This window comes from Diplotaxodon limnothrissa, linkage group LG6 (assembly GCF_057381915.1).
Source record: "Diplotaxodon limnothrissa isolate DT_005_m linkage group LG6, D_limnothrissa_male_GT1.1, whole genome shotgun sequence".
Taxonomy (NCBI): Eukaryota; Metazoa; Chordata; class Actinopteri; order Cichliformes; family Cichlidae; genus Diplotaxodon; species Diplotaxodon limnothrissa.
In genome coordinates this window covers 30,627,747-30,647,113 of record NC_140601.1, presented here as the reverse complement: position 1 = coordinate 30,647,113, position 19,367 = coordinate 30,627,747, and the positions used below count along the sequence as shown (strand labels likewise).

Sequence of the window (19,367 nt, the reverse complement as noted above, 5' to 3'; positions counted from 1 at the left end):
TAACGATGAACTCTGATCCACAAAAATATTTTGCACTTGTACAACAGTATGCTATGTTAAAATCGTCAAATGTCTGGCTAAAATAATGACATTTACGACATTTTTGTTGCTGACTGTACTGATGATCACAATAATGATGAGACCATCTGAAGCTCAATCTCACGCTGAGCTCTTCCTGATGGTTTTGAAGTCTGGAAAGTATGCTGAGATTATTTTTATGCCTTCGCAATCAGAGTTCTTGTTCCATATTTGATCTTTCTCTCAACAGAGCCGAGTCATGTTCAGTTTACCAGGCCTCTGAGGTCTATGCTGACTGAGCCTGCCCTGGGATCAAACTGATTCTAGTTCAGGGCTTAGGGGCTTTCTCTGCCAGGAGGAAGAAAATCACTGACCCACATTGGCTCTATTTACTGGGAGCCTTTCAAAGCACACATCAACGCACACATTAAAAGGACACCTCCTGGTGGACTGCTGCAATTACACGATGTGTTCATTCAATCAAATCCTGTCCATTCACAAAGTTCTTCACTCACCCTGACCATTTGATTGATGATTGCCAAGCACGTGAGGCTTTATTCTGTGAATGGTAAAATAATGTGTCTGTTCCATTTCAGTCTTCACCACCGACATGATTTCCACTATTATTCTTTAAAGTATGGCTTCTTATTTCCTCTAAGCTATGTGGTCAGTGGTGATTCCACCAAAACGCTCAACCATTACTCTTAGCCTTGTCACCATTATAGTCCTCGTGTCTAAGAGCAAATTAAGTAAAATATATGAACAGCAATGTAAAACAGCATAGTCTTACTGCCACAGGAGTGTTTTTTTGTTTGTTTTTTTGTTTGATTGATTGTTTTGTTTTGTTTTGTTTTGTTTTTACTGTGGAGGGAAAGCCATACCAGGCAGTTCATATCCACTATACTTTTTTCACTTGATGCCAGCGGCGGACAGATATGGCAGTCTCTTTCAGTCGGCCACATAACAAATATACTGAGCATGTCAAACATATATGAGCAGGCTTTTTGCAATATCTATGAAATAAAGACTGATTAGTTTTACTAGTATGTATGCCAATATGTGAGTATGTTCTTCAGTTAAAGCAACAGCAAGCAGCTCATCATAAGGAACTATTCAATCACATGAAGCCAAATATTTAAACGGTAACAATAAGGTTTTAATGGAGTGTCCGGAATAAGTAATTAGTGCAGCGACAGGTCGCCTACACCCAACTACACCATACAAACACTTATGTCCCAATTTAAGCACGTTTGGCTTCATCATTAATGTAATAAACTCGAACTCACTCAAGATGTTATTTTGCGGTTTGCTTTGAGTAATGAATTGAGCTATAAAATGGTGAATCAGCACATCCTGCTGGTGATGCATGGTTATATCGTCTTTTTTAATGTCAAAAGAACAGCTTAGACAGATTAAAATGACCGTCTGAGTAAACGTATTTGAATTTAAATTGTATTATTAATATTATTCCGAGAAGGTCGTTGGTCTAAATCTAATCTGGTACCTTTCTGTGTAGTGTTTACATGTTTTTTCTGGGTACTCTGTCCTCCTCCTTCAGGCATGGGTTTAAGCTAATTGTTGACTCTAATTTGACCATAGGTGTTAATGTCTGGCTCTATATATAATATTAACACTGGGGCAGACTGGTCACCTGTCCACGAGTCCCTAAAATCTATTATTAAGGAAACTTTTATTCATTTATTTATTGTATTCTGTCTCTGTAACTAACATAAATAGATTCGTATCCATTCTTCTGAACTTTAGTCAAAGACTAAAAGATTCCACTCAACGTCAGACTCTTTAAATTATTTAACTATAAACTTACTGACCAACGATCAGGGAAAATCAGGATTTTACCAGGTCTGCCTGACAAATACCGGGGTCCATAGTCGGTCCTTCAGGCGCCTCGGACAGAAGTTTAGTTCTCGACTTTGATTGGTCGCTTTCGCAGCATCGTTCGTTTGACAAGTAAAACAGTGGTCCGCAGGAAAAGAAAGCTCCGTGCGCTATCTTCATTTGTACACTGCAAAGATGTCTGAGGAGCGATCTGAAAGATCCGATGGGAGGATTGTCAAGATGGAGATCGACTACAGTTCAACTGTAGACCAGCGTCTCCCGGAATGTGAAAAAATGGCTAAAGTAAGCGGGTTGTAAAAGAGGACAGCGCCGGCTGAGTCATGGTGCAGCGAGATCAGTGTTAGCATTCAGACTAGCATCTAGCGTTACTGGCTTTGTCTGGATAGCTCTTATGACCAAATATACAGTAAATATACTTTACTTTGTAATTTGAGGATTTTTTTACTTCCATAAACTTCCAGTGTACTCTGTTTACACACACACGCAGGTATTTATTTGTTATTATACTCGCTAGCATGCTAGTATTCTTAGCGTTAGCTAAACCTTTAGCTAGTTTGCCAACCTGGAAAAGTGACTTAAACATTTTGCTGGTACAAAAGCAGGACTTACCTGTTGTCAGCTTATAGCAATAAATATATCTGACACTGTATTTGTGCATTCTTCTGTCGCAGGAGGGCAAGTTGCAGGAAGCTATCGAGAGCTTGTTATCATTGGAGAAGCAAACCAGAACAGTAAGTCGATGTACACTGTTGCAATTTGTGTTCTTGACCATTTAGCTGCAGAAATACATCTAAGAACTCGGGTCCGATGTGACAGTAACATAAATAATATAAATTGAGATTAAAACACATTCTTAAGTTAAAGTTGTTTTTCCATTCTCAAACTATTTGTAGATGTCAGATTCAGACCCAGTCTTTAATAGGTGCAGCTGATCATAGGAGTGTAAACGAATGGACACGGTTAACCAGAGAACAGTGTCGCATAATTCTCTTTGCAAAGTCTTTTTTGTAAAACAGTAAAACTGAAAGATGTGTTGATGAAATAAGAAATTAATTTTTCATGATTGCAATGTATATTGGTTAACATGTATTTTTTTTATTGTTGTTGTTTTTGGTTTGTTTGCTTGTTTGTTTGTTTTTTAATCTGCCTTTAACCTTTGTGCAGGCATCAGACATGGTATCAACCTCCAGAATCCTTGTGGCTGTGGTTCAGATGTGTTATGAAGCCAAGGACTGGGATGCACTCAATGAAAACATCATGCTACTCACCAAACGGAGGAGTCAGCTCAAACAGGTTACATACCTCTTTTGTCTTGATTCCTGTTTTGTATCAATTCTGACCTAAAACATTCTTCTGAATCTACAGTCTTAATACAGAAACATTTTATCATGCTTCTAAAGCCTTTTTTCAAATTGTATTACAATGTATAAATATATTGCTCAGTTACATGAGCAATCATAATTACTGGTCATGTAACTGTTTTTAATGAAAACATGCTGCAATGTTATCTATAGTGTAAGATCAGGATCTGTTTTGAAATGATTTCCTCTGAGGGGTAAAATGCTAAATACACTTTTTTGGAAAGTACCACTCCGACAAAATTTAGTCAAGACAAGTCCTTAAATTCAGAGCTCTTTTAATAAGCTTAACTTAATAACCCACAACCATTCTTTGAAAGTTAATACAACCTGAATCTGTTAGTTGTTTTTGTTTGTTTTTCCTCTATTAGGCTGTTGCCAAAATGGTCCAAGAATGCTACAAGTATGTGGATGCTGTGACTGATCTCACCATCAAGCTGAGGCTAATCGACACACTTCGCACTGTGACAGCTGGAAAGGTCTGGAATATATGTGATTTAATGTTGATATCTGAAAATTTGTATAGATTTGGAAAGCTATCAAAGAAGTTACAGCTAAATAATGAGAGATTAGGCTAGCTTAAGCATTGCAGGTTGAATACGGTCACAGTTACCTAAAATCTGAAAGGTGAATTTTTTTTGTAATCAATGAAATTCTTGAAAAATTCAGTTCAGTGAAAAACGGAATGAAAAATTCTTTTTTTTTTTTTTTCACATGCCTAAACTTCCAATCACAAATTAATGTGGTCTGGTTTACACACAACTATTTTGCAAATGTCTGTTGTCTGTTGAAGGCAGGTCATAGTAACTATTTGCTTAACTAACACTCTAAATTTGTCCACGTCACAGATCTATGTGGAGATCGAGCGTGCCAGGCTAACAAAGACCTTAGCTAATATCAAGGAGCAAAATGGAGAGGTCAAAGAGGCAGCTGCCATTCTTCAAGAATTACAGGTAAGGAACAGATGGTTTCAATTTTATACCTTCAAGATGACGAGGTCTGTGCAGCAGTTGTTGTTTCCTTATTGCTGTTGGGTGTATGGGGGAGATTTTATAATTTGTATGACTATAGTTTAAAAATACATAGATTAAGATTAAATAAATATTCCCATTCATTACTCACGCATGTTCTGATCAGGTGGAGACATATGGCTCAATGGAGAAAAAGGAGAAGGTGGAGTTTATATTGGAACAGATGAGGCTTTGCATTGCTGTCAAGGATTACATTCGTACCCAGATCATCAGCAAGAAGATAAACACCAAGTTTTTCCAAGAGGAGGGCACAGAGGTATGAAACAGACCAGGAACTGGGAATTAATTAATTAAAGATGGCAATGAAATATATTTTAATGTATTTTCATGGGTGGCATCTGTACCCTCTTGTATCAGTTTGGTAGGTTTTAGCTTCAAGGGCTGACCTAATCAAACTTTTTTCTCATGAACAACTCAGGAGCAGAAGTTGAAGTACTACAACCTGATGATTCAGGTGGACCAGCATGAGGGCTCCTACCTGTCCATCTGCAAACACTACAGGGCCATTTATGATACCCCTTGCATCTTGGAGGACAGCAGCAAGTGGCAACAGGTGTGTGTGTGTGTGTATGTATATATATATATATATATATATATATATATATATATATATATATATATATATATATATATATATATATTTACTGTCAAGAGTATAAAGGTTGTTTTAACGGATGTTTAACTTTGTGATTAGCAACTTCAGCTTGCTGACTTGTTTACAAATAATGACAGGGGTTTCCTGTAGAAAATGATACTGGGTTTTTTTGTGGTTTTGTTGTTTTTTGTAATATTTGCAGGTCTTAAAGTGAGATAAATACAACCTCAGATGAGCAATAACAGATGACGTATTGCATCATGTAATTATTTAACAAAAGTTAGTGTGTGTGTGTCTGGGGAGGGGGCACAAAACCCAGTACACGCACCCCAGTACGCCCTAAGATTCAATGGGTAGTAGAACTACTTTTGACAGGAATAACTTGAAGTAATAGTTTCTGTATAACTCAGTCTCTCACAGTGTTGTGGAGGAATCTCAGCCCCCAAAACTGCTTCAGATCACTAAGCTTTGTGGGCATTTGTTTATGCACAGCTCTCTTAAGGTCACCCTGCAGCATTTTAATCTGGACTGGACTTTGACTGGGCCATTGCAACACTTTGGCTGAAAAAAAAAAGCGTCAATCTGTTATAGATTTGCTGGTGTCCTTGGAATCATTGTCCAGCAAACCATCCACCATTAAAGAGGTGATCGTGCTTGCTGATGATCAGTTAATCAAGTGTATTTGATTAACCTGACTAAATGTGTCCTAAAGTATTGGAGGGAGACGTTCTCTTAGTCCTGTTACTGAAATCTGTATTTATGTGTAACAGTTAATTAGGTCTTTTTTGTTTTTCCTTTTTTTTTTTTTTTTTTTTTTCTTCCTGTATGTCTAGTTTGCTCGTTGCTTGTTGAGTGCTGCAGCTACTTTTTTGTCTTTCAGGCCCTGAAGAGTGTGGTGCTCTATGTGATTCTTTCACCCTATGAGAACGAGCAGTCAGACCTTGTGCACAGAATCAGTGGAGACAAGAAACTGGAAGAAATCCCGAAATACAAGTGAGAAATAATTTTTGCTTCTTTTGGTGCTGCTGTACTCTAAAAAAGTAAGCTACAGATGTGTTGTGGCTAGATAATAGAAAAATACAAAGAAAACACAATATATGTTACAGTATAATGTAGCTTGCTACCTTTTCTCAATTACTATATGAATCTTTGTGGACAGTCCCACACACAGTGGGTATTTGCTATTTTAGCGAAGTTGCTAAATGTTTTTATCTCAAGAAAATGCTAAAAACTATTTAAAAATGTTGCTGTTTGCTGATGATGGTAATATTTTCTGCTCTGGTGATGATTTGCTGGCTTCACCTTATTTAAGCTATTGTGCAGAGGTCTGGGGCAATAACTACAAAAGTACATCACATCCACTGTTATTGTTTATTTATTTATTTATTTTAAAGGCAGTAATGATCATTTACAATTCAGGTTACAAGGACTTTATAAATTGACTATTTTTAAAGATTAAATGATTAAAATTTGTAGATCTTGTGAAATTCTGGACAGCACTTTTTTTTTTTTTTAAGAGCAAAACATAATCAGCTACCAGGAAATATTCAAAGCATTTTTTTCTGAGAGAATGAAGTTATAATTTAAGGGGTTTTTGCAACTTCAAAACGGAAGGTGTATACTACCAGGAAAAGTTCTAGTTTGAGTGTGTGGAGTCAGACAGTTAAAGGTTGAATCAGTGTCCAAACATGAAGCAGGTCAAAAAGAGAGGTATGGTATGGATATGGTCCTCAAGAGATGTAAAGAAGGGGACAATGTTGAATTTCAGTGAATGTCTCTGGTTGTTACTTTGTGCTTATTTGGATTTTGTAATTAACATTCCCTAAGTGGAGTTACTTGGCTTTCATGTGCAGATGTGAACTTATGGAGTTGTAAATATAAGATGATCAGATTATTATTTTGTGTATTTCATTTTGTTTATATTCTGTGTTATTGGAAGTGTTTATAATGTTGTTGTTGTTGAGGTTTATAACAATAATTAAGTTGGTTAAATAGTATCTTATGAAGGAAGAATGTGATTAAATAAGTGTGCACTTCTTCCCACTTATTTCAGATAAGTAAACTGAGTCAAAAAAAGAGGAGCAGTATTGTACTGTGTTTTGCTTCATTTTTCTTCTTTTGCCGTTGTTTTCCTACATAATTACGTAATCAAACAATCCAAACAAATCAACAAAACAATTCAAGGCAGTACTTTTTCCTAAGCTACTTGGGAGAGCTAACCACAGCAATGTTCACATATGTTGATACTGGGTGTGTACTCTCCGTAGCAAGGTGTAGATACAAGTTTTATTGGGAGGGGTTGTTAATAAATATTCTTCTTGTCCCAGGGACCTTCTGAAACAGTTCACTACCATGGAGTTAATGCGCTGGGCCTCCTTGGTGGAGGATTATGGGAAAGAGCTGAGAGACGGATCACCCAACAGCCCTGCAACAGATGTCTTCTCTTATACAGAGGAAGGGGAGAAAAGGTGGAAGGACCTGAAGAATAGAGTGGTCGAGCATGTAAGTCCTATTGTCGAGAGCAGGGGCTTCTCACTTGGAGTTTGAACACACAACTGTGACACTTTGTTAGACTTGTTTTAGTTTTGACGGTTTTCTGAGTGCTTTCTTAGTTTTAAACTTGTCAGTGGGTGACATGTTTTCCCCTCGTTTTTTACTAAAGTAAAGTAGTTGGCAGGACCATTCAAAACCTTTTTTTCTTATAATGAGCAAGAGACTGAGTTCAATTTAAATAGATACAAGGACTAATCCCAGAAGGTTGATTCTCTTCATCTGGACGTAGCGTTTTCAGTGGGAGAAACATTTTGTCAGTCATCCAAGTGACTTCTTCAGTCTCAGCTGACTGCAGGTTTCCCCAGCCTTATAAACACTACATTTGCACAATGACTGAATTTAACCCACTGAATGAACAATGGGCTGTGAGGTCAGTTCCTTGATCATTAATATGTAATAGGACTAAATGGAACACAATTGGACATACAATAGAAATACGATGGAGGCAACTGAGATAAAGATGACTCTGAAGCTTTATGCAGATTGAGTGGATAAACTGTCTGGCTCTTATATTTAGGTACATTGTATGTGCACTGATAACCGTGATATGATTTTCACGTGTTTTCTGCTGTCCCCAGAACATCCGAATAATGGCCAAATATTACACGAGAATCACAATGAAAAGGATGGCTAACCTTCTTGACCTCTCTGTTGATGTAAGTAAAACAATATAGCTAAATAGCTCATTTAAATGTAGTTTTTGAGTGTAACTCGGAACTGCCGAGTTACACTCAAAAACTATAAATAAGAGGCACTAACCCAGGTCTCTCTCTCTCGTTAAATACTTTATCAGGAGTCGGAGGAGTTCCTCTCCAGCCTAGTTGTAAACAAGACCATCTACGCCAAGGTTGACCGGCTGGCTGGCATCATCAACTTTCAGCGGCCCAAAGACCCCAATGACCTGCTCAACGACTGGTCACACAAACTCAACTCACTTATGTCTCTGGTCAACAAGACCACACATCTCATTGCCAAGGAGGAAATGATTCATAATCTGCAGTGAAATGTTTATGTTTTGATTCATATTTTGTTTTTCCCTCTGTGGAAATGTTTTTGACTACACAGTATAATGGCAGCCTGTGAAAGCAATCTAATTCCAATGTGATAGAATTAGCAAAAAAAAGTCTTCAACACACATGAACATGCAAACACTTATCCTTTGCATCTCACTCTGGACTGGATATTCAAAGTGTTACACATTGCCATTTGATGTAATATATACAGTAGTTTAGCCTCTGTTTCTTTATAAAAACCTGGTTTTCAATGTACATCTAGCAATGTAAACAATAAACTTCTGACATTTGGTTAACAGTTATATATGTAGGTGTTATTGTAGCCTGACTTACATTGATTCTATTATGACAAACCATGAAAACATGAGTGCATAGTAGGTGATAAAAGGATTAATGTGAAAAACACCAAGGGCGTACAGCACACAAAGTTCAATGAATAATATGTGCCGATGCTTTAATTACAATGGGTTATCCAGATTGCAGATCCCTCTCTTCACTTTGATTTTAATCTCCACGGGGCCCAAAATGAAATGTTTGACACATTCATACACCACATAAAAAGATTTTTTCCACCAGCAGATATATTGACAAAGAAATTGTTGGCATCCAGTTGTGCACCAGTAAACACCACAGTAGGCATTTTGAGTGGTAATAGCACAAAAGCACAGGTAGAACTAATGACATTAAATGTGGCTCGGGATAATAAAATGTCAGGGGTGCCATAACAATGAGCTAGCATGCATAATAGCAGAATACTGGAACTTCTTATTTGAATGGAAAACTGCTTTTAATCATAGCAATTACCTCTGTGCTTTACTTACTATGTGTATGTGCCCTCATTTCTTGGCTTATGAGTGCGGAAAATACAATTTTAACTAGCTCAATTATATTTTCCCTCTTTTTTTATGTCCACAATGTAATGTGGCAAGTCAACATAAAGATTCAAATGTTATTATTGTGGATATTTTCAATACATCACAGTTTAATCTTACACACACCACTTATTGTTGTGTGTGTGGTCATTTCGGGTTTTTTAAATATGTTCTATGAAGCAAATGGATTAATTTTGGTCACCTCGAGGACTTGATTGGATTTATTAGAAACACCTCATCTGTGTCACAAAATCGGCTCATATCATTGTACATCCCTGAGAGTTATAAAAGGCTTGACTGGATGGATGAGGAAAAATACCTTTAGGTTAAGGGAAGATAAGTGACGTTCCTAAAATGTCATAAACTCAAAATGCTTTTTAGTTTTATACTAAATTTTTTAGTTTAATAAACATAATTTGATGCAGATTTCTTTTTTAAACCGTAATGCTACATTTCAGATTTTATATTTTCAGACATCCATCCATCCATCCATTCGCTTCCGCTTATCCTTTTCAGGGTCGCGGGGGGCGCTGGAGCCTATCCCAGCTATTTTCAGACATATAGGAGTCAATCCTACAGTTGTAGAACATTGTCTGTCCCACTCATGAATTTGAAAATATCTATAAGATATTAAAACATGCATTTGGGGGTTAATTATATCTGTCCTGGGACAAAATGTAAACCTAGTTGTTGATAAAGTGGTTCCAAAATTATTATTTAAAATATAAAATAACTCTTGAGAAACCCCTCCCCCAAAAGAAAATGGCATTTTTCTCTTATCACAACTTCTTAATAACCGAATTGCATGTCAAATACAACAATTAAAATGTTATAAACGCACTTTTTTGTTTTCATTTTGTTGGCATGTGTGTTACAATTGTTAAACAACTTTTTAAAACACCAACATACTTTAAAGAAGAGTGATTGTATCCCAGGTCATTTGTTCAACTATGCCCATTTAGCCTGGAAAAGGAAAAGATAAAGTAGTTAGAAGGCGACAAAAAAGAAGTAATAAAGTAATATGAACAAGTCCTGTGATAATATTATGGATAGTCCAAAGGTCAGTTCTCTTTGGCAAATTTTGTATTTTTCCAATCTTTTCTGACTAGACTGTGTCACTCTAACCAATGCAGCACTGTTACCTGTATTACAAAAAGAAGATAAATTAATTTTGGTGTTTCCTTCCTTTTTTAAATATATATATTCACAATCATTCATGACTGTTGCAGTCCATTATGTTACTCAATTCAATATATACTCAATATATATAGAGATATATCTCTATATATGTGTGTGTGTGTGTGTGTGTGTAATAAACTTTCTAAATATATTAAAAGTATATAAAATATTCTCATTATTATTATTATTAAATGTGTGAACAGTGTATTTGAGATAAATACTGAAATTAAATGAAAACGTTGGGGAACGTAGATTTCAAAAGTTGCTTAAATGAATATAAATTAAGTCTTAAGAATGTATATTATATGCTATAAAATATGCTTTTTCATATTCCAGAGTATTGGTGTGAGCTGTACCAAGCATAGCACACAGCAACTTAAATGTCACATAAAAGTGTACTTTTGATACCTGAGGTGGACAAATCTATATTTTTGATGTTTTTTTTTAATGTGTTTTTCTTAGAAACATAACAGAGAATTATGAAATAAAAGACCAGTTTTAAAAAACGATTCCTAAATTGTGCTCTAACTGCAGAATGACCCGTAGACTAACTTTACTTGAATTTTAGTCCCACGTGTGTGCTTACAAGGAATAAAACGAACTACTATGACAAAAAGGATGCTTGTCATCACGGGCCATATAGACGCGCACGCAAACACACGTTTCGGTCCCCTCAACCTTCAGATCTGTACATCCCACTATGCTTTGCGATGACGGTCTGACAAGTGGATCCAAGATGGCGTAGAAAGTAAAGCTAGGTAAGTGTTGACTTCCCATTTTCAGCCCTTTCAGTTGTCTTTTTCATCTCAAAGGCACTGCCACGAAACCCCACCATAAATCATTAGGATAATGGCGAATGCTTTGAGTTTATGCACGAATAACAACACGATGTCATACCAGTTATATGCGTCCAAACACCGTGGCAAAATCACAGGCCCGAACCCGTTTTGTTTCGGCGAACCTAGCTAGCTAGCCCGCTAACATTAACAAACCAGACAGCCATTCTTGTTGTGAGCTTCCCAGTTTGGTTCCAAGAAAGGCCGTGTTTTGGCTAGCAGGCTAACTGCTAGCTACGCATACTCTATTTAGTGGCAACACTGTGTGCCCTGTGCAAAGGCGAGCGATAAGTTGACCAACACTTTGAGTGGGGACATTTTTTTTTGTTTTTTTGTTTTTTTGCAAGGCTTTGTGACGCTGCCGTCATCGCTCTTACTTGCAGCAGTCATGACAAGTTTGCTGGACAAACAATAGCTATAACTAACTACTGAAAGGCAGATCATGTCCACTCCAGTGTATTTGGTATTTAGTGTATGCACTCTTGCTGCCTCCTGCCAGTTAAGCTCAGGGAAATAAGTTTTTACAGCCGTATTTTGCACACGTTGCTGCTGACGATACTGTCAAGCCAAATAACGTTATCTGAGGACAACGGAGACAGTCGCGGTTGCTCTACAACTATTTTCCGTTATAAATATTAGCGTTTTCTTCCACTGTATATTGTAATCGTGGAGTCCCACGACTGAACACGAAAAATAAGACAGCTGCCCACCCGCTGCATCCCGCCAAACTATTTTTCGTTGCACCAGTGAAGTGCCAAGCACTAATATTAGGTAACGGCTATCCCCACAGTAACAAATAGGGCTGTGAATCGCTACATTGGTTTTAAACTAACCCTACTTGATCGTAGCAAGCACTGTGTTAATATCAGTCGTGCATCTCTTTTGTTTTTTTGTCTACAATTCTGTTGTTCATCTTCCCATAAGCCATCATTCTCTGGTCAAGCAACTTTTAACTCTCAACTACTTTTGGATGATTACATGTTTTTTCCTTAGTCTTAAGACTATTTTAATTATTATATTTGCAGAAAGTTGTTTTACAAATACAAACAGCTACTTTAAATTCAAATCCTAGAAGTTATTTTAAGATTTTCTGACATTGTGGATGAACCATTTTTATGCAAAATGCTCCAGACAATGTGTGATGACGAGGTGTGGCAAAATTGGTTAGTTTCATGTCTGCATGATGACAAAAAACTAGTTATACTAATCAAAAATGCATCTGTATTTTTTTATTTTATTTTATTTTTAAAGGAAGCGTTCACACCACGAGTTCACTTTTTGAAGATCAGCAGACCTATAATGTGTCATATTCCTAAATGAAAAGGCAAAGAATTAGCTGCTTATGGTCCCCTCCCTGCTTGGTTAGCTTATTTTTTTCTGACTCATGGAATATCTGTCCAGGCCAATGGTGACGATTGTGGTATTTTTAGCGTTAAAATTAATATAAGTGCAATGACTGCATTATTTGCTTCACATGTGCTTTTTGCGACAGTGAAAAAAATCCTTCAAATACATTATTGTGTGTCATGTGTATTACCATGTACTGCACATAAGCTGAAAGACTTGTCTCTCTATGGTCCTAAGAGACATGTTGAGCCAGAGCAGCTATTACTAACGTAGCTGTATGTTAGTAGATGTTGAAGAAGTGTCTCAAACACTGTTACAGGGTTAACAGACTCCCCCACTGCACCCACCGCCTCTTGCATGATTGATTTTGATTTTGAAAATATTTTTTTAACAATGTGTGAAATGTCAAATCCTTTTGTTTAATGTCTTCATCATGCGATGCAGGTATAAATTGCAATTTCACAGCTAGCATATAGTAATTTGGTGCCTCCTCTCTCTCTTTCAAGGACACCCTGTTCCAAATATGCCTAAAATTACTGTGCTGTAGGTGACAGCTTCCCTGTTCCTCTGAGGTAGTCAGAATCAAAATCTAAATTCCATACTGTGGTGAGTGCTTGGATTGAAATTGAGCATCAGCTAACTGTTGAAACTCCGTTTGCTTTGCACATAGCTATAATAGGGGCTTTTAGTGTAGTATTTTTGTGACAAAAGCTCTTTATCTGCCTTCCTGAGATAAGTTGCAGTTCTGGTGTTGAAACCAGCGTGGTTGGAAACCGGGCCAGAAGTTGCTAGGCTGTTATCCAAGGCTAAGCATTTGAGGTTTTGGCGTTTGACAGGAGTTCACAGTGTACCCTCCCTATCCTGGAAAAAAAAAGCCACTTTCTCGTTTCTTACATGTTGTTGTATAAGATATTAATTAGAAGTTGCTAGAAAAGCTACTGGTAACAGCCCCCCCCCCCACTCCAAAAGACAAAAAAAAAAAACAACACCCAGAACACGAGTACATTCATGGCTCAGTACATTTTCATTACAGCAGATGAAACTAAACAAAAGATATACTTTGAAACTTTAACCTTTTGTTCAAGTTTTGCATACTGTGAAAAAAGGTTTAGTAAATGAAGCTAATATGATTGCAACATATTTTTATGTATGTTTGTAAAAATATCGTGTTAAAAATTAAACGCTAGTGGTGCCACTTGAGTTTGAATATTTGTACAAAGCACAGTTGGTCTTTTTGTCCACACTGAGGAAACAGTGATTACCACTAGATAAAAGCAATGTTGGTCTTTACATTCAGTGTGACCTTTAGGATTTGGAATTGATAATTGGTTTTGGATGGTTACCAAATTGTCTAGATCATTTGAATCATGTGTCTCTGAACCTATGAATTTCCGTTATCTGTGCTATTATGTTTTCTCACAGTTAACACAGGGGCCTTTGTACTTCGGAATCACATATGAGGCTTTTTGAACTCCCTATTCTATACTATGTTTATATTTATTGATAATAAATCCACATTGATTTAGAAAATGTAGAAAACTTCCTATTCCTATTTTTTTTTTTTTCTCTCCAAAAGTTGATTAGGAATATACAAAGTGAAATGATCGTACCCCTAACCAGAACCTGTATTGGCAGTGATATTGTAATTTTATCAAGATCCATCCTTAGTGAACCCCACAATGTGAGCAGGGAAGTTGTAGATTCCAGCGGTAGAGTAAGTTAAATTTAAAAACTCAGCGGATTGTATGAGTTGTCAGATAAAGTACACGTATAATGCCTTACCTGCTTTCAAGGTGCACTGCTGTGCTTTTCCCAGTGGCTCCCAGCCTGGAATTTTTGTTCCGGGAATCCAAGTGTGTAGACATAAGTGCAAACTTCTCACAGTACTGTTTTTTTGTCACGGGGCAATATCGAACTGAACGCTGTGTACTGATGGGTTGAGGGCAAGTACCATTACACTCCTAGTCCCAAAATACGCAAGTCTCATCAGGACAGATTGTGATGAGGTTTTATCTGAAACATTGTAAAAATAAAAGTACTGCTAGAAATTCAACATAAAGGTTATATTGACTTTTCCTCTGCATACTGTCCAGCATGTCCACTATCTTGTCTCAGCAATGCCCCTTTATTCTGGATGATCAGTTATGCCCATTATGAGTCAGTTGACACCAGACAGCTGACTCTACTACTGACTTCAGAGCTTGATCATAAAGAAGAATGTCTCTTATATTGCTTAAGACATCTCACATGACTACATCTTTCTCTGCTCTTTGCACATGTATTTCAATTTACACTGTGTAAGCACAGGCAGAGGTTGAGGTATGTTAGAAACACTCCAAGGAGTCTTATCCTCTGTTCTTGTTGATTTATGGCAAACATCAGTTACATGAGAACTTGACTCTTGCTTGTTGCCACTGTAAAATTACATTTTACTGTAGAAAACCTTTTTAAAAAACAAAACAAAAACAAACTTGTTCCAAATCAAAAGCCACAATATATAATTTATTATTAAAGTGAACATAATTTAATAATTTATGACTGTGACGTTATGTGGAGGGGGAAAAAAAACATTTACTTTATTTAAAAATAATGTTCTGTGTCAACTACATGTACAAGTAAAAGCAAATAAAAATGACCTATCAAATCGGGAGTTCATTGGAAGCAACAGACTATATCTTACCCAAATAGCTGAATTCAGTTTTCAGTGGAAAGTTAGGCAGCTGATGTTGGCTGCGTTTTACATATTGTTTGACAATAATCAGGATGACAATTTCCGAGAGGTTGGAGAAAAAGAAAATTGTTATCTTTTGTCTAGCCCTGTTTTTTTTTTTTTTTTCTTCTTTTTTTTAAGTGTTCTTATTTTTGTGCCGTTTGTGTTTTATTTGTAGACGGTTTGTCCCTAAGTCATGGCGGACAGGAGAGCGGAGAAGTCATGTGAAGAAGCCAGTAGATCGTTAGCCAGGCGGGAGTACGAGGCGGCAGTCAGCCATAGCACGGATGCCCTGGTGGTCCTTGCACCCCAACCCCCATCCTCCAGCAACCCCATCCCGCTGAGCCCTCCATCTCTTGTCGTCGCCGCCGGACCCCTCCGCAGCCGTGCCCTGCTCTACCGAATTGCTGCCTTCTTGCAGCTGGTGAGGACACGGCTGATTTTTACAACTATTTAACATCCCCCAAAATCACAATGTAGAGACAGAACTCATTAACAATAATAATGTGAAATATAAAATTATCATCTAATACTCATCTTGAAATTATTACATTACATTGAAATAACTGACCATTGTCCTTTGAATCAACCTTTGTGAAATGAAGAGAAGATTAAAAATGAGGAAACAGAAGTTTCTTCCAGGGTACTGTTAGGTCATCTTTGCTGAAGACTAAAATTAGACCTGTTGCATGAGGCTGAAGATTATGGAAACTACTTAAGTCTTATAAGTCTGATAATGTGAGGAAGTATCACCAAGTATTCTCATTTGTAAAGGTCATAAATTTTCTCCCCCATTTCTGCCAACAGAAAAATTATGATGAAGCAGATGAAGACTGCAAACATGGTGAGTGGCAACTCAAATTGTAAACAGTACTGATACTGTAAGTTCGTGTAGTGTAATAGGTAATTTTGTACCTGTGGTAGAAGTTTCACCATGTCCTGACATGTTAATTTTGCATCTACTGTAAGTGTTATAGCTGAAAAACAGAAGAAAATAAATGTTTAGGTCTGCACTCAGGTGATGCCTGGGGTCAAAGATAGTGTCCCAGTGTTGTCAAGTGAGTCGTTTACTGCAGTAAACCTGGGGCATTGCTGAAGCTTGCGGCATAGAAAAGTATATGGTACAATGTAGCCTCTTTCAGCCTGTATGAAAATACAAGCCCTGATAATCCTAAAATGTCATGTTTTCATTGAACTTTTCAGAAAATCAAATCAGTCCCTTTCACTCTTTTTCTAGAGAGCAGGCATGCAGACTTATCACATACAGAACATTGAAAAATATCTAACTGACTGAACTGAATTTATTCTTTCCATACCCACTCCTCTTTCCTCTTCATCTTGTGATAGTCCTGGCAGAAGAAATTGCCAGGGGAGATGGTTCACTACAGGTGAACTTGCGCTCCATGCTGTTGGATGGCAGCCTGCAGGAGGTGGCCAGCATCCTGTCTAAAGCCTTGTATGGAGAGCCAATGGTATGATTAATGTATCTATAAATCGCATTCAAAAGTACTGTCAGACTACACATTGGTAGCTAGAAGGGTATTTAAAGTGCAGTGTCTAACATTGCCAATGTTCTACAGTTTTAGAATAATAATAATAATAATAATAATAATAATAATACAGGCAATGTTTTTATTGTGGTTTTTGAAGCAGCTGTCAAAAGTTAGATGGTTTTGGTTTCCACTGGCCATTGTTAGATCATACATTGTTTAATTTTTTTTTTCTCAACAAATTACATGTATGTTAGTACAGATTTTAAACTTGAATATTCATTTAGATATGATGTGGGATTTTAAATGTTACCGTATATTTTGGATTAGGAATGTAATAGGCACTTTCTATGTGTAATGAAATTGTGAGGGGTTCATGGTCTATATAGAGCAGTGTTAAGCAGAAAGGCAGTTAAACTGTAAAATTTTCTGAGACCTTAAACATTCAGGAAAATCTTCATATAGCGGTGGATAAAGTCACTACCAGGAAGTGCAAATAAGCGATGAATCAAACAAGAGTTTTATTTGGCAAATAATTCACTAAGAAAGTGAATTGCTAAGTACCCTAGCTGTAAGGAAGCCATAAATGCATGAGCCAAAGGCTTATTTGCGCTTTTCGATACTATAATTTGTGACTTGTTGCCAGCAAACTCCAGGTTACATCGCACATACATTTCACATTCCACTGATCTAATATGGAAACCTTTGTAGTGCATACTGTAATGATGATGAAGATCAATTTTGCATGTTATTGTTAAAAAATGACTACTAATAAAAAGGACTAAAGTAGTTGTTTTCTTTCTCAACAGAATGGTATTGTTGCAAAAGACCTGAGCAGATTAAAAATGCTCTTCTCTGAAATAGAGGTACGTGCCTATTGTTCGTCATGCTCCTTTGTTCCAGTCATGTGGTGTTTGGTTTTACAGGGAATTCTTCAATGCTTGTAGATGGAAATAATTAAGATTTGGTTATAGCCAAAGTATCTGTTGTTTATTTGTTCCCGTGCAATATGTTTAATGCCTAAGCTGATTGCATGGAGCTCGAGCTGTTTTTACACATGAACAGAGGATAACCTCAGGAAAGTCAGATCGGAACATTGTCCAAAGTTGCCCTTTCTCACATTTAATGATGGATCCAACAATCTGTGACATTTGCATGCAAATGTGCACCTCCATTGGGTAATGCCTGGAAAAGTTAAGGGCATGCATGTATCTCAAGTTACTAGTTGACATATTAGAAATAATCTACGCACCACCTCCAAGCTCCTCATTCTGCCCCCCTCTCTGTCAGGCTGTAAAAGGAGAGATGGCACCAGAATACACAGATGACCAGGATGAAGGTAAGCAAATGTGTACCATGACAAAAAAAATCACATTAATGTTGTTTTGTTTTTTCCCCTCTGCTTATCTTGACTGGTGGTGCAATATGATTATAAGCTTCTGGCTGAAATGGACCTGTGTGGCACTGTAAATGCCTGAGTGTGTTTTTAAGGATGAAAATACTGTATGGAAAATATGAACGCACATCTTCATTTAGATTATGAAATTCCAGCTCCGATTATGCTTGAGTTTAAAGGCAGATCTTCTTCACAGTTTTAAGTATGTAGGCTGTGATTTGTAGCTGTCCATCTCTCTCATACATACTGAAGGACAACAGACAAACTTAAAAATAAAAAGAACTGGCAGTGTTTAAAATTAAACATAAATGTCTCTTAATAGAAGACCAGCTTGTTTTTAAAAATTGAAAATTTTAAAAGCTAAACTGCAACAGCCAACAAGGCGACATCCAGCAGTAGCAACAATCCCAGCATCATTTCTCTAGAAATTGTATAATCTAGTTAGCATTAATGGTTACACTTTTCTCAGTCTTACATTGACCACCCTGCTCATATATTGACAGAGGTCCAAGATGGCTGGCGGTTCCGACCACCTCCAAGAGGAGTCACGAGCAGTGAGGAGTACACCCTTTGTAAAAGGTAATGCAAATTGTATGGTTATTTGTAAGAAGTGAGGAATATCTGTAAATTTGTATATCTTTTGATGTGTTACTGGGGTTATAAAAGCAAATGCATGTAACAAATTGTAAGGAAGAATTTATGATTGGTAGGGCATAAATGGGAAGAAAAAGTACTGACTATTAGTTACTAAATAGTGGAAATGAGGTGGGATTATATAAGATTATATATGCTTCTTCCTACTCCTTTTTGAGCGTCAGTTGTAAGTTATTTATAATTATTACTGTTTTGTTCTAATTTTATTTTGCTTTCTTTTTTCTCTTTAGTGTTATACTATTTTAACATGTTCAAAATAAAGATACAGTACAAATACAAATGTATCTCACACTAAATGTTGCAAGGAATAATATGCCATGACTTACGCTTATGTTTATGCAACTAACGGGCATTTGCTGTCATCACACTGAGACTTCAGAATTTGTGATTGTAGTTAGTTCTGTGAATTTTCATTTTTGAACTCTTTACACCAAAGGGGTCTCCTTTACAAACAATAA

The 19,367-nt window shown here is 36.9% G+C and overlaps 2 protein-coding genes across 2 annotated transcripts in view; both read left to right on the top strand.

The window, feature by feature from the left end:
* Nucleotides 1–1,979: 1,979 nt before the first annotated feature.
* psmd12 (proteasome 26S subunit, non-ATPase 12) lies at nucleotides 1,980–9,254 on the top strand. Its single transcript, XM_085356144.1, has 11 exons — nucleotides 1,980–2,157; nucleotides 2,547–2,606; nucleotides 3,040–3,168; nucleotides 3,605–3,712; nucleotides 4,082–4,186; nucleotides 4,371–4,520; nucleotides 4,683–4,817; nucleotides 5,740–5,852; nucleotides 7,187–7,361; nucleotides 7,991–8,068; nucleotides 8,206–9,254. The coding sequence occupies exons 1-11, from the start codon at nucleotides 2,050–2,052 to the stop codon at nucleotides 8,413–8,415; spliced, it is 1,371 nt and encodes a 456-aa protein (XP_085212270.1). The 5' UTR covers nucleotides 1,980–2,049; the 3' UTR covers nucleotides 8,416–9,254.
* Nucleotides 9,255–11,187: 1,933 nt separating this feature from the next.
* helz (helicase with zinc finger) overlaps nucleotides 11,188–19,367 on the top strand; it is a 48,582-nt gene continuing 40,402 nt past the window's right edge. The window contains exons 1-7 of the mRNA XM_085354995.1: nucleotides 11,188–11,234; nucleotides 15,548–15,793; nucleotides 16,177–16,213; nucleotides 16,717–16,841; nucleotides 17,669–17,725; nucleotides 18,150–18,198; nucleotides 18,759–18,834. Coding sequence (XP_085211121.1) covers nucleotides 15,566–15,793; nucleotides 16,177–16,213; nucleotides 16,717–16,841; nucleotides 17,669–17,725; nucleotides 18,150–18,198; nucleotides 18,759–18,834 — 572 coding nt within the window. The 5' untranslated portion in view covers nucleotides 11,188–11,234; nucleotides 15,548–15,565. The remainder of the gene's footprint in view (nucleotides 11,235–15,547; nucleotides 15,794–16,176; nucleotides 16,214–16,716; nucleotides 16,842–17,668; nucleotides 17,726–18,149; nucleotides 18,199–18,758; nucleotides 18,835–19,367) is intronic.

Excerpts from the sequence above, each read along its gene's own strand:
- psmd12 (XM_085356144.1), top strand. The coding sequence starts at position 2,050 with ATGTCTGAGGAGCGATCTGAAAGATCCGATGGGAGGATTGTCAAGATG. Across the intron at positions 5,853-7,186 it reads GAAGAAATCCCGAAATACAA|GGACCTTCTGAAACAGTTCA; the intron begins GTGAGAAATAAT and ends TTCTTGTCCCAG. Across the intron at positions 7,362-7,990 it reads AGAATAGAGTGGTCGAGCAT|AACATCCGAATAATGGCCAA; the intron begins GTAAGTCCTATT and ends TGCTGTCCCCAG.